At 51.4% G+C, this 13,245-nt stretch overlaps 5 protein-coding genes across 5 annotated transcripts; 3 read left to right on the top strand and 2 right to left on the bottom strand.

Moving 5' to 3' along the window:
- Window positions 1–51: 51 nt before the first annotated feature.
- Window positions 52–2,743, top strand: N7496_000309 (beta-glucosidase H; the record flags this gene model as incomplete). The annotated part of the gene is made up of 4 exons (XM_056693240.1): window positions 52–145; window positions 209–815; window positions 870–2,306; window positions 2,365–2,743. The coding sequence occupies 4 exons, from the start codon at window positions 52–54 to the stop codon at window positions 2,741–2,743; spliced, it is 2,517 nt and encodes an 838-aa protein (XP_056559969.1).
- A 563-nt stretch (window positions 2,744–3,306) lies between these two features.
- Window positions 3,307–3,997, bottom strand: N7496_000308 (uncharacterized protein; the record flags this gene model as incomplete). Its single annotated transcript, XM_056693239.1, has 3 exons — window positions 3,307–3,414; window positions 3,468–3,796; window positions 3,853–3,997. The coding sequence occupies 3 exons, from the start codon at window positions 3,995–3,997 to the stop codon at window positions 3,307–3,309; spliced, it is 582 nt and encodes a 193-aa protein (XP_056559968.1).
- Window positions 3,998–4,532: 535 nt separating this feature from the next.
- N7496_000307 (WD40 repeat domain-containing protein) lies at window positions 4,533–5,902 on the bottom strand (the record flags this gene model as incomplete). Its single annotated transcript, XM_056693238.1, has 5 exons — window positions 4,533–4,585; window positions 4,646–5,401; window positions 5,470–5,550; window positions 5,607–5,652; window positions 5,759–5,902. The coding sequence occupies 5 exons, from the start codon at window positions 5,900–5,902 to the stop codon at window positions 4,533–4,535; spliced, it is 1,080 nt and encodes a 359-aa protein (XP_056559967.1).
- Window positions 5,903–6,240: 338 nt separating this feature from the next.
- Window positions 6,241–7,199, top strand: N7496_000306 (TRAPP complex core subunit BET3; the record flags this gene model as incomplete). The annotated part of the gene is made up of 4 exons (XM_056693237.1): window positions 6,241–6,275; window positions 6,457–6,676; window positions 6,769–6,960; window positions 7,080–7,199. 4 exons carry the CDS (start codon window positions 6,241–6,243, stop codon window positions 7,197–7,199), a joined length of 567 nt encoding a protein of 188 aa, XP_056559966.1.
- Window positions 7,200–9,209: 2,010 nt separating this feature from the next.
- somA (putative cAMP-dependent protein kinase pathway protein (Som1)) lies at window positions 9,210–11,826 on the top strand (the record flags this gene model as incomplete). The annotated part of the gene is made up of 4 exons (XM_056693236.1): window positions 9,210–9,695; window positions 9,790–9,935; window positions 10,018–11,269; window positions 11,338–11,826. The coding sequence occupies 4 exons, from the start codon at window positions 9,210–9,212 to the stop codon at window positions 11,824–11,826; spliced, it is 2,373 nt and encodes a 790-aa protein (XP_056559965.1).
- Window positions 11,827–13,245: the final 1,419 nt, after the last annotated feature.

Here is a 13,245-nt window from a genome sequence, read left to right as displayed (position 1 = left end):
TGGCAACGCGCCTCTTCCATCTATTCGTCACGAATATAGATCCGCGAGAAGATGTCACAAGATCGCCAATCTAGCCATGACAGCTTTGACGTTGACGATGTCCTTCAGAAGGCATCTACAGTAGAAAAGATATCTTTGCTTGCTGGTATGAATAACCCCTCGCTGTTTTGAATTCCAAGGTTAACTGACTCGGACTGTGTTTCTATAGGAAGCGACTTCTGGCATACAACCCCTCTTCCAAGATTCAATGTTCCGACCATCAGGCTCAGCGATGGTCCCAACGGGATAAGAGGCACAAAATTCTTCAACGGTGTGCGGGCAGCTTGCCTGCCCTGCGGTACCGGCCTCGCAGCAACATGGGATCAATCCCTGATGTACGAAGCCGGCATTCTCATTGGGGAAGAGTGCAAGGCCAAGGGTGCTCATTGCTGGCTCGGACCAACAGTATGCATTCAGCGGTCCCCTCTTGGAGGTAGGAGCTTCGAGTCGTTATCCGAAGATCCATATGCGACCGGCAAGCTGGCTGCAGCTTATATCAAAGGTGCCCAGTCAACGGGTATAATATCCACATTAAAGCATTTTGCGGCAAATGACCAGGAACATGAGCGAGTTGGCGTCAGTGCAGTTATATCTGAGCGAGCACTAAGGGAGATACACCTACTACCGTTCCAGATTGCGATCGCTGACGCGAATCCTGGAGCGATCATGACCTGCTACAATAAGGTCAACGGGGAGCACGTTTCGCAGAGCAAGCAAATGCTAGATGATCTTCTCCGTGGAGAATGGGGGTGGAAGGGCTTGGTCATGAGTGACTGGTAAGTAACAAGGTATCACTGATTTAGATATCAACCGTTGACCAGATCCTCTAGGTTTGGTACATACTCCACAGCCGAATCTCTCAACGCTGGTCTCGATCTGGAGATGCCTGGACCTTCGAGGCTGAGAGGGCCTTTAGCAGACCTTGCAATTTCGAGCCGCCATGTTTCCCGAGCTACTATTGATGAGCGAGTACGAAATGTCCTCGAGTTCGTTCAGAGGGCCACCAAAACAGCGGTGGCGTCGGAGGAGAGCACTCGAGATCTCCCCGAGGACCGGAAACTGAACCGAAAACTTGCTGCAGATAGCGTGGTCCTTCTCAAGAACGAGTCAAATTTGTTGCCTTTGGGTCAGAAGCCCTTCAAGAGCGTTGCCTTGATCGGACCCAATATGAAGACCGCGGCCTTTTGTGGTGGAGGTTCCGCTTCCCTTCATCCATACTACACCGTTTCGCCCTACCAAGGAATCATTGATCAGCTACCCGAGGATGTCGAAGTACTATACCAGCCTGGCGCCAACGCTTACGCTTTTACCCCGGAGCTGTTGGCTGCAGATGTGCGGACCCCAAGTGGAGAGCCAGGCCTCCGAATGCGCTTCTACCGAGACCCTCCCTCCGTGCAAAATCGTACCGTGATTGATGAGGCTGTTCTGACAGAATCTTCATGGCATCTGATGGGTTTCTCTCATCCCCAGCTAGAGAGGCTCTTCTATGCTGACGTCGAGGATGATCTGATTGCCCCCGCTACTGGCACCTTTGAATTTGGGTTGGCTGTTTATGGTTCTGCCAATCTTTATGTCAACGACGAGATTGTCATTGAAAATAGCACGGTGCAGCGAGGGGGTAATTTCTTTTTCGGAAAGGGAACTCTCGAGGAGAAAGCCACAGTCGACCTTGTCGAAGGCCAATCTTACAAACTCAGAATCGAATTTATCAGCGGCGTTTCATCTAAGCTCATAAAGCCTGGCGTTGTCAACTTTGGCGGCGGCGCCGGTCGTCTGGGAATGATCCAGGTCATCGACCCAGAAGTAGCAATTGCACGCGCTGTGGAGGCCGCTCAGCGTGCGGATGTCACGATCCTTTGCGTCGGATTGACCCGTGAATTCGAATCCGAAGGCTTTGACAGGCCCAATATGGACCTTCCAGCAGCTTTGCCTCCTCTAATCACAGCTGTGCTCGCCGCGGCGCCTGAAACTATCCTTGTCACCCAAAGCGGCTCACCTTTCAACATGCTCCCTTGGGCTGAAACCGTGAATACGCATTTGCATGCCTGGTTTGGCGGAAATGAACTAGGTAATGGCCTTGCGGATGTGATTTTTGGCGCTGTCAACCCCAGCGGAAAGCTACCTCTCTCGTTCCCACGTTGCATTGAAGATACGCCGACATACCTCAATTTCGGCAGCGACAGGGGCCAAGTGATGTACGGTGAGGGGATTTACGTTGGATACCGATACTATGAAAAGCTTCGTAAAAACGTGCTTTATCCATTCGGGCAAGTTTCTCTTTCCTTTTGTCGACCACTCAAGGCGAGCCACTAACTCGTTTCGCAGATACGGATTGTCGTACACAAAGTTCGACTATTCCGACCTCAGTGTCAGCGCTACCTCAGTTACACTGAACGTGTCTAATTCAGGGGAACTGGCTGGAGCCGAGACCGTGCAGCTCTACATCAGCCCAGACAAACTGGCGAGCATCGCACGGCCAGTTAAGGAGCTCAAGGGCTTTGCCAAGGTGTACTTGCAACCAGGAGAAACGCGTCGTGTTGAGATCGCTCTCGATCGATTCAGCACTGCTTTCTGGGATCAAGAATTGCACAAGTGGGTGTGCGAGAAGGGGCAGTATAAGGTCTTGGTTGGGTCAAGCAGTCAAAATATTCTGTTGGAAGGTGTTCTTGATGTTGAGGAGACGACGATGTGGTCTGGTCTGTGATTATTATAGATCTTTGTTGTTACTTGCATGACATGCTAGGCCTAATAGATTCGCTTTAACGCTTTTATTGGTTCTCCGGGAGGAATTTACCATGGTGGGTATGTCTTCTTGTTGATGCTTTCTGTCATTGTGAGATATTATTGAGCAATGCTAGTACTACTATCTATCATTCCTTCAAGTAGAGTCAGCTCCTTTGTCCCGGACTTGTAGTACCAAACAAAAAAGATAGCATTGCACGGTGCCCATGGGAGACGTCAAGCAATTAAAAATGTTGGGTGTAGTACACATTGTTTGACAGCAACGCGTACAAATCACAAACCCAAGGATATCATCACACAGGCTAGCGGCACAGAACATATGCCAGCTTCATTGTACAAAAAAGGCGATATAGACTGGCGCTCATGGATAGAGCTTGATGAATAACTTGATGTATGAAGTATGCGTCATAGCCACAGACAAAGAATATTCCGGCTTGCGAACTCTTCTGTACAATCATTCCCGACCCTTTGAAAACATATAAGAATAGCGACTTCCGAGGTCACTGTCACGGCCAAACCCGCCCCTCAAACCCCCTCCGGCTGGGGCGTTTCCCGGGCCGCGGGTTGCAAAGATCTGGCTGAAATCACTGCTGCGGCGGGCGTGAGTGCTTCGGCATGGTACCAAAAAGGCTTCTATACAGATATCAGTCAAGTAGACACACGCGACCTGGTATATGCAGACTCACAGCTCTGCTCAGTGCATCCTCGATGGCCGCTTGCTTGTCACGTTCTGAAATTTCTGGAATGTGGAGGTCAGGACCCAGGGGTAGTAGGAGTAACGGTTTATCCATATTTTCGATGATGCCCGGCGAATAGTCATCCCCGGGTTTGATGGTGAGGTAGTGAATCGGCAGCAAGTGGCGTGCTCCGTAGCGACAGCGAGCGAGAATATCTTCCAAACACCTCGAGGTGGCCCCGTAGCTCATTGTGGCCCCAAAAAGTACGATGAAAATGACAAAGAACAAGATATTAAGCCAGTCCAGTATCGCTGGCACTTTATAATTGAGAACCGCCGCTGCTTGCTGAATTAGCCGACACGTTGCCAGTGCCCAGTGAAGGGGGATATCTCACCAGTTATAGAGAAGATCACGTTGATGCCGCCAAAGACAGAGAGCAGTATCTTGGATCTTTTAGCCTTTGCCTTGAGCTCAGCAAAAGCTTGATCAAATCTCTCGGCCTCTGCTCTAGCCAAGGTGCTTGGACCGAAATCTGGCATTTTGCAAGGTGTGAAGAGGGCTCGACGGTATCGGTGAAGCGGATGGACTTGATGAGCACGAAGCCTGTTAGAAATGTCGAAGTTGCAAGGATACTCGTAATAAGTAGAGATGGAGAGAAGAAGAAGAAGAAGAAGCAAGGTTGAAGGGAATGGGAACAAGGCGCTTTCTGACGTAGTCTATACTCCCATCATCGAATCCGAAAGAAGTAGGCACCGTACCCAAATAAGGAAAACATGCGAAGAAGGAAGTAACGAAAGGCCGAAAAGCCATTCGGAGTTATTTGAGACTAGTAATGTATTGTACAACCCAGGAAAATAATGTCTCTTTCGAGGACCGGCCTTCCCTGGCGTGATTCAGCGCTCTCTTGGGCAGCCGAAGCCAGGAGATCCACACCGAAGAGCTGGGCGTTCTTGCTGCTAAATGGCCGGCAAATCCTGGGACCAATAGGGAGGCAGTCTCGAGAAAGAGTATGTAGTTATGTAGATCAAATGAACGCCCGCTTATCCGTCATTACAAGTGTTTCAAGTATCGCGCTCACTTGCCCAGCTCTCCCAGCATCAAGTTCCGATCCGACGAGCAAGAAACAACTAGAAACAAAGTTAGCACGTGTGGCTACTCGAAAAAGCTCATGGAGTGAAAGAACTTACTGATTGGCTCGTCGTTGGGCGAGAAGCGGACATCATTGACTGTACCCTTGTGGCCAGGGAGTTTGTACAGCAGCTTGCCCGAGTTGGCATCCCAGACCACCACACTCCGGTCACCACTGCCCGCAGCAATCTTTGAGCCCTTAGGATCCCAGCTGGCGCGGATGAGATTCTTCTCCAGGCCGACGGGTGCACCGTCGAATGTCCTGACCAGTCGGTTGGTAGGCGCAAATGGCCGAATATCCCACGTCCGGACTGTGGAGTCATGAGAATTAGACAGGAGAGTTTGAGAGTCTGGCGAGATTTCAAGCGAGGTAATAGTATCGGTGTGACCAGCCATGGAGTAAACAACAGCCTTCTTGCGCAAATCCCAGACATGAATCGTATTATCGATGCCGCCGCTGTAGATCTCGTTTCCGGCCTCGGACAGAGCGACTGCTGTGATTGGCAGCTCAGTCTCGAGATATTCCAACGCGTCCTTTTGCCGCGGGTCCCAAATGCCTATGCAGCCATCATCACTGCCACTGACGAGCAGTTCTTGCCCGCGCCTGCTGATGTCGAGGCAATTGATAATCTCTTCGTGGCCCATGTGCCGGCGCACACGTGTTCCAGTTTCCACATCCCAGCTCCCCAGTGTCATATCGGCGGAGGCAGAGAAGAGTGCTCGTGAATCGCGTGCCCATTGGAGGTCGAGAATAGCTCCCTTGTGGCCGGTCAATTCGCCGTAATTTTCGCATTGTCCGTATGTGTTCCACAGCACTGCATTCGGGAAGAGTTAGAAATAGCTATCATCGGAGTTTCTAGGAAGAAACCGGGGCAAGACGTACAGATGGACCGGTCCATTGAACCAGAGGCAATGTGTTGAGCTGTGGGATCGAATCGAACTGTAAAGACCTCGCCAGAGTGGCCTAATTTCGCCAAATTAGCCATGGTTCCTCACGGGGATTCAACGAGAGCATCTTACCTGTAAGCTCCATGATCGGCGCATCGAGTCCGCTGGTTCGAGGAATCTAGGTCCAGTAAAGTTAGCCATTGGCCCCTACCTGGAAGATCGAATGGTGGGCTATTTTCTAAACTCAATTCTGCATGGAGTCATTGCCCCAATAAGTCACCTACCGCTTGAATAAGGGCGCCATTTTGCGACGAGCTTTTCACGACCGCAGTACCAGGGTTAAGGTCGGCGTCGGACTTCTTTCGCTTGACCACGAGCTGGCTCGAGTGCCCAAAGGCCTCTGGAGCAGGGCGTTTTTCTCCAGACATGATTGCGACGGAGGATAACCTCAGAATCACCAGCTAGCCCAGGAGGAAAAGGGGCTGAATTCGGGGTATCTCAATGTCGTCGCGGGTCCGTCGTAGCGGAGAGCGAAAGATTCCTTGGGGAGCGCCTGGAGCTGCGGGAAGAACGATAATCCCACCTTTGGTGGGCGGTGAGCCCCGACTGTGTACGGCCACAGCTCCATCATCTTGAACTCCCCGCAATCATCTCAGGGATCCACGTCCGACTGTCGCATTCGCCTGGTTTTGTGCGGGCATTAATATTAAAGGCTTCTACTGCCTTGTTCCAGCCTTGTAGTGCCTAGCACACCGAGCAGCCAGCCATGTCATCCTCAAAAGCCTCCAGAATAGGAGAAGAGTAAGTGAAGCTATCCTCTTACACGAATGCATATACTGATCTATGGTCACTCTACAGGATTTGGAAGTCAGTAAGCCGCGCGTTCTACCTGATTATGGTCGATGCCGCCATTTTATACCTTGAACAATAACACGCCCGTCTCCCGTTGTAATCGAGCTAACCCGGCTTTCACATTCCCCAGAACGAGAATCGATAAAGTCAACGCGGAGCTGGTCACGTTAACATACGGCACGATTGTTGCGCAATTATGCCAGGACTATGATAGTGATTATCAGGAGGTCAACAAACAATTGGATAAGATGGGCTACAATATTGGCATGCGGTTGATTGAAGACTTTCTGGCCAAGTCCGGGGTGGGACGATGCGCCAATTTCCGCGAGACAGCAGATATGATTGCCAAGGTGTGTGAAAGAGCCGGAAAGACGGTGACTGGATATGGGAAAGGAAGCTGCCTTAATGTCTGGATGCCTGAATGCTGACCTCTTTCAATCAGGTGGGCTTCAAGATCTTCTTGAATGTTGCGCCGACGGTCACCAATTGGACCAGCGACAACAACCAATTCTCCCTTATCTTCGACGACAATCCCTTGGCAGACTTTGTGGAGTTGCCGGACGACGGACGAGCGCAGGATGAGCTCTGGTTCTCGAATATCCTATGCGGTGTGCTTCGAGGCGCACTAGAGATGGTAAGTAAACTTTTGTCCAAGGCCCTAGCTAGGCTGGATTACGATCCTCTGGCGCCATCCCCTCTTCCCCGATCAACAGGTTCCTTTGCGCCGGGTCCGATCCCTAACCCGGTTTCCAGGTTCAAATGCAGATCGAAGCACATTTTGTGAGCGATGTGCTCCGTGGCGACGACACTACCGAGATGCGGGTCTCACTGGTCCGATACATCGAGGATGAGATGCCGCCAGAGGAGGATTAGATGGGTAACGGGCATCCACGGCGTTTCCTCTTTTCATGTTACGGCAGGCTTCCATTGGTTATTTGTTTTCGCGAGAAACTATGATGTGTATTCTTTTTTTTGATCAAAGTTTTTCAATCGGGACTTGATTCCCACTTTCTTTCCATGGTGTTCTGGTCGATCCAAAACGACTATCTTGTTTTTTCTCTCTGCTTGGCTGGCTGGCTGCGTGGCTAGTTCGGTTGGATGCAAGAATAGGCTTTCTGATCTATCGTGCTGTAGGAACCAGGAACTCTCTTCCCGCCACGCGATTTATCACTGGCATTACCTGAGGTTGTTTCATATTAGAATTTTTTTTTCCTCTGTAAACTTGCGCAGGGGCTTCTATTCCTGAAGAAGAGATTGCGATGGCGGGCCAGCCCTGCCAATTACTGGGGCCGATCTTGATGGGTTCGGGATGGTGGACGGTGGACATGGTGTATACACCTTGTAATAATGTGAGGTCTTCAGCTTCGGCTAAAAAGGAAGATAGGTGTTTAATTTGATACAAGTAGAATTGTTTTATTAGAATCCATGTAGAGTTGTACTCATCGCGACTTCTCAACTCTACGTATATTGGCTGTATACACATACTCCCTCGTACTGTCGGTATCGGTCATTCGGTGATCGCCTGCCATTGACAGCGAAGCAGCGTGCGGCGTGGTGTCACAATACGGTATTCCCATTACGACCGATACCCCATCTCCGCCCCTCCGATTTTCCTACACATCGCATCTCTTTTCTGCTTCATCTTTTTTTTCTTCCCTTTCACCTCCGTCTACTCCCCTCCCCCCTGGCTGTGGCCAATATATCTGGTTGATTCTGGTCCGATTGGCTCGATCGCCGATCTTCTACTCGATCTCTTGGGTCTTTTTTGGTTGCGCGGAAGACCCGACTTTTTTAGACTCCCGCTGGGGGATCCATCGCAGGGCCCATCGCGCAGCATATCACCATACCTAATCACTCTTGCCTGATCCAACCCAACTCCCAGCCCGCTTTGTTCTTTCGTTCTTCTTCTCTAGACACTCTTTGTCTTCTCTTCCATCTGGATAGTTTCTTTTGCAATCTTCAACTTGTCACCAGATTGTCCCATTTTTTTTCCCGCGACTTCAGTTCTTTTTCTTTTCTTTTTCCCTCCACGCCATTGCGACCGTGCATGCCCAGAAATACGCCTGACAGCGCCATCCCCAGCCCCGGGCTCCGACCAAGTTAATCCGCTCCGAAACAAGCGATTCTCCCGCAGTGAGCGCAGCGCCTGTCCGCCGTACCCCCCGGCTCGCTCCTCTCCCCTTCCACCGTGAGATCCACCCAGTTCGCCCCCTGCTATAATCTCTTCCTCCTTTGCATTCCCTTCTCTTGTCGTTGCATGTCAAGTTCTGCCATTTGCGCGAATCTGCCCGATCGGGCTTGTCTGGCAGCGCCGCCCCCATCAACCCCCCAACCTCCTCACTTGTGGGCTTTTTCCGCCTCCTTGTACCTCCGTCATCGCCCAAACCCTATCGCACCGCGAACCGCTCCTGCCTCTGGCCGATCCGTGAGCCAAGCATCATTCTGACCTTCGCTTGATATTCTAGCCGTCGGGTTTCTTCGAGTTCTTTGCTTGCGCCTCCCGATTCCTCAGTTCTAGTCCCCTCCTGTCGCGTGGCTCGACCCCCGGACAAGACGCTCCCGGCCGCCGCAGATCCCTCCATCGCAACATCACACCTTGAACGAAATCGGGCTTGGTGATCTCGCGCAGTTGCTTCGCACGCGTGTATCATACTCCTTGAAAGCCACGACTAGTCTATAGTTCTCACATTTGAAGCGCTGACCGCTTCTCCTCCCTGACAACTTTCCCCTCCTCCACGCGTTGTAACCTCCCGCCTCCCCCACCCGCGTTCGGCCTCATCGCCTGACTTGGTGGATGCGCGTTGGTATCTACACGACATCTTTCGACTTGAATTGTTCTACAGTACATAGGCAAGGGTGGCCACAGACCCACCGTTCGCCACCATGAACCAGATGAACGTTGGAATGAACCCCGGGGTTGGAGGCCCTGTGGGTGGTGTTCCCATGATGAACAACGGCTCCACGGCTCCTCGTAATGACGGCGGCATGAACATGAATAACCCCGAGATCATGATCAATAACCTCAACACCTATATCTATGACTATTTTTTGAAACGCGGCTACCACGACTGCGCGCGTGCACTCGTGCAAGACGAATCCATTAAGATCAACACCGACAATGGCACCAAGACCAGCCCCGGTAGCCGGCCCGGCGACGTGAACGGTGTCGATGGTGATCCTATGATGACTGACGGAAAGGATGGCGAGAAAATCAAGATTCCTGACGATCTTCCTCGACCCAGCCTTCCCAGTGAAAGTCTTCAATCGTCTTTCTTGTTGGACTGGTTCAGTCTCTTCTGGGACTTCTTCTGGGCCCAACGGAAGCGGGGCAACAGCAATGACGTGAGGCAATACCTCCAGCACACCCAGGTACGTTGAAAAATCTCATGCGACGCCACAGTCCCGCGTGGTTCTTCCCCCAACCTTCACTGTCACTGATTCTAACTCAATTTGGTCGTTCCAGAACATGATGCGCATCCGAGAGCAACAGCACAACCAGCTCATGCGACAACAGCCGATGATGCCCGGCCAAGTGCCACTTGGCGTTCGCCGTGGTGGCAATGGCATGGTTCCTCCTAACTTGCAAAAGGCAGCTCTGAACAACGGCCTGTATGCTTTTTCCCTTGGCATATCTCCGTGCCACCACTTGTAGTGATGCTAATCATTTCCCTCTTCGCTTTCTTTTCTACAGATCCCAACAGCAATTGGCCGCCCAGTTCCAGAAGAACCAGCAGATGCAGATGATGCAGCAGATGCAACGGGAACAGTCTGAAATGGACATGAACGGAAATCGGCCACAGTCACCTGCATCTGCTGACAACGCCCCCTCGCCGTCGAAACGCCCTCGCCTCGAAAGTGGTGCTGTGAATGGTCAGCAATTGGCTCCCAATGGACGTGGACAGGGACAGATGCAAGGCCAGCAAAACCCCCAGCAGCTGATGATGCCGAACGGAATGCAAAGGGCTATGAATCCGGCGCAGTTCCAGCAGTTCCAGCAGGGGCAAGCTGTGCAACAGAAATCCATGCAGGTATATGCTCAAAACTTGGCCCTTCATCACTCTCGCTCAGCATTGAATTCCCAGGGTATTCCGAATGGTGGTATGATGAATCCCGGTGTTATGCCGAATCAGGCGGACCTGGTGCCGATGCCGGATGGACAAGGAGGCATGTACCCCATGGGTCCAGAGTACTACAACTCAAACGGCCAGCTGCAACAGGTTCGGCCCGGTATGCAAACACCTGGCGGTCAGCATGGCAACCATGCTCTCCAGGACTATCAGATGCAACTTATGCTGCTTGAACAGCAGAATAAGCGTCGCCTGATGATGGCTCGTCAAGAGCAGGATAGCATGTCCCGTGCTGACGGCCAGCCCCCAATGCCCGGTCAGGGATTGCCTCCGGGCACCTCTCCCCAGGGTAGCAGGGCGGGTGCGTCACCGAACCCCAGCGATCAAATGAAACGAGGCACGCCCAAGATGCCTCAGACCGGTCTCCCGGGATCTCCAAGCGCCGGTGACATGGGCCAAAACCGTGGATCTCCCGCATCGATGGCTATGAATGGGGGACAGATGCCTCCCGACATGGCGGCTGCCGGATTCTTCCCGGGTCCCGGTGGGCCCATGCGTCCCCCAAGCTCCAACCCGGCATTTACTGGAGCTCAAATGGGTCAACCCATTCCCGCCAATGCTGGTCGCATGCCTAGTGGACAATGGCAGCCCGGACAGCCTATGCCTCAGCATTCGCCGGCCACTCAACCCCAGGCAGGTACCCCGCAGGATCGCAGCACCATGCCTCCACCTCAGGCGCCACCGGCTGGCGCCAACGCGGGCCGTCCCCAGCCGCCATCTCCTCAAACTACTGGCAATGCGCCACCAACGCCCCAGCAGTCAACTAAGGCTGCACCCAAGGGCAAGAAGGAAGGTGCAAAGGAGAATACTCGCAAGGTACGTGATGATATACAGATCCAGCTGTTGTTTTTCTAGAGCCCCACATTGACATTTCTTGAACATAGCGTCCCAACAAGAAGAACGCTGCTGCTGCTGCCGCTGCCGCTACCCCCTCTACCGAGGCTAATGAACCTACTCCGACTCCGTCTACTCCCGTTACGCCTCATGCTCCCAACTCCTTCGCTAAGGGTGGACCTAATGCCACTGCAACCGCACCTCCCCAGCAGACCACGGCCCCTGCACCTCCCCCTATGGTTCAGCCTACTCCGGATCCGAGCCAGCAAACATTCAATGATCTCTCCATTCCTGATGTAAGACACGACTCTAACCCAGATCTCTCACTGTATCTCGGTGTTCAGTTTGCTAACGGTCAATCTCAACAGGCCTCTGCTTTCAGCTTGGACTTCAGCACTCTGGATAACCCTGATATTTTGGAGAGCTTCGACTTTGATACGTTCCTTAACACCGATGGAGACGGCACCGGCTTCGGGTTTGACCCGAACATGGGCTACTCCGCCGACGGTGTTGAGACCGGGGCTGGTGACGGCCTGTGAATGATTTGAAAAGTCTTGACGGTTCTCTTCAGGTGTTTAAACCTCCGATATACCCTTGTTTTTGTACATTTGATATTCCTCGTCGTTTTTAGTGCGTTCTCCTTGATCATTCCCTGCGGGGTAACTCTTGCCCTTGATTGTTTTTTGGACCTTTTCTTTTGGAACCTATTCTGCCTCGCTTGGATATGTGTTGCGTGCGCATGTGCTGTGAGATTGGCGTTGGTGTGCTCCTCTCCTTTTTTTTTGAGTCTCGCGTGTGTGGTTTTGCATTACCTAAACCCCCCATCCCTCTCCTTTCCAACCAAATGATTCCTTCCTGTCCCCGTCGAACATTCATATCCCGCACAAATAATGATCACGATGGCGGCGTTGATGATTGTTGCGACGGGTTTGGGAGTGGACTCACCCTAAACACCCCTGGAGGCGCCATTCTGTATTCGAGATTAGTTGCACTGTGACCTACGAGTTTCTTCGCTTCTCTTCGTTTTATTACTACAACCTTATTCTTCGTCTGGTCACTTAATCCCTTGCTTGCCCGATATGGGACGAGAAATTGGCCCTATGTCCGATATTCCCTGCGTCCGCAGTGTTTCAGTGGCGTCATTGCAGCTGCTATACCCCGGATTTTCCCCTCTTCTTTTTTGACCCATTCTCGTTCTTTGAACAAGAGAACTAGAATGCCTTTGATACTTTGCCTTTTTTTTCCTTCTCCTTTTCTTGTGATTGTCTTTCTCTCTTCTTCCAAATTTCTAACTTCCTTTTCTTTTTAACTTTTGACTTGGTCTTATTATTTCCATTATCCGAACGGGCGTTATGATCTGGAAATCCACTACGTTTTTCCCATTCTACAAGCTTCTTTATATCCTTGAGTCATATCAATGATGATTGCAATTACTGTTTTTGGAATGGAAATGCAATGGTATCAGCCGTTTTGGTATTCGGGCAAGGGTTAGCCTACAGGGCTATGTATGGATTATGGATATATTGGACCACCACTAGCGTTTCCAAGCTTAGCTATGCTATGCTTTGGAATTATGATAGGGACAATCATGAGGAGGGAGAGCTTGTGCTTGCTGCTGTTTGGGTTCCTGGGTTTGTCGGTGTTTAATGAGATGGGATTTGAGATACCTATACTGCGGTTCATATTCTGTTATGTCGAGTTTGGATTCCCGGTTTTTCTCTCTGGGTCGTGGTGTTTTTGATACTTGAGACTGAATTCATTATTCTCTTCTAGATAAGGCATACCTGTTGGGACTCTGTTATGGTAAGTGCCCAGACGCATTAGCCAAACAGTTGAAACCCTCAAATATGCTAGAACGCTATGCTATGTTCGGGCATGTCCGAAACCGATGTAACTAGCGCGCGACGTTAGGTCTAGATGGACGAGGCCTAGGTCCTAACAACTCGTGAATTCATTAT

The sequence above is a fragment of the Penicillium cataractarum genome (genome assembly GCF_028827025.1).
Source record: "Penicillium cataractarum strain IBT 29864 chromosome Unknown utg000001l, whole genome shotgun sequence".
In the NCBI taxonomy this organism is placed as follows: Eukaryota; Fungi; Ascomycota; class Eurotiomycetes; order Eurotiales; family Aspergillaceae; genus Penicillium; species Penicillium cataractarum.
This window is presented reverse-complemented; position numbering and strand designations above follow the sequence as displayed.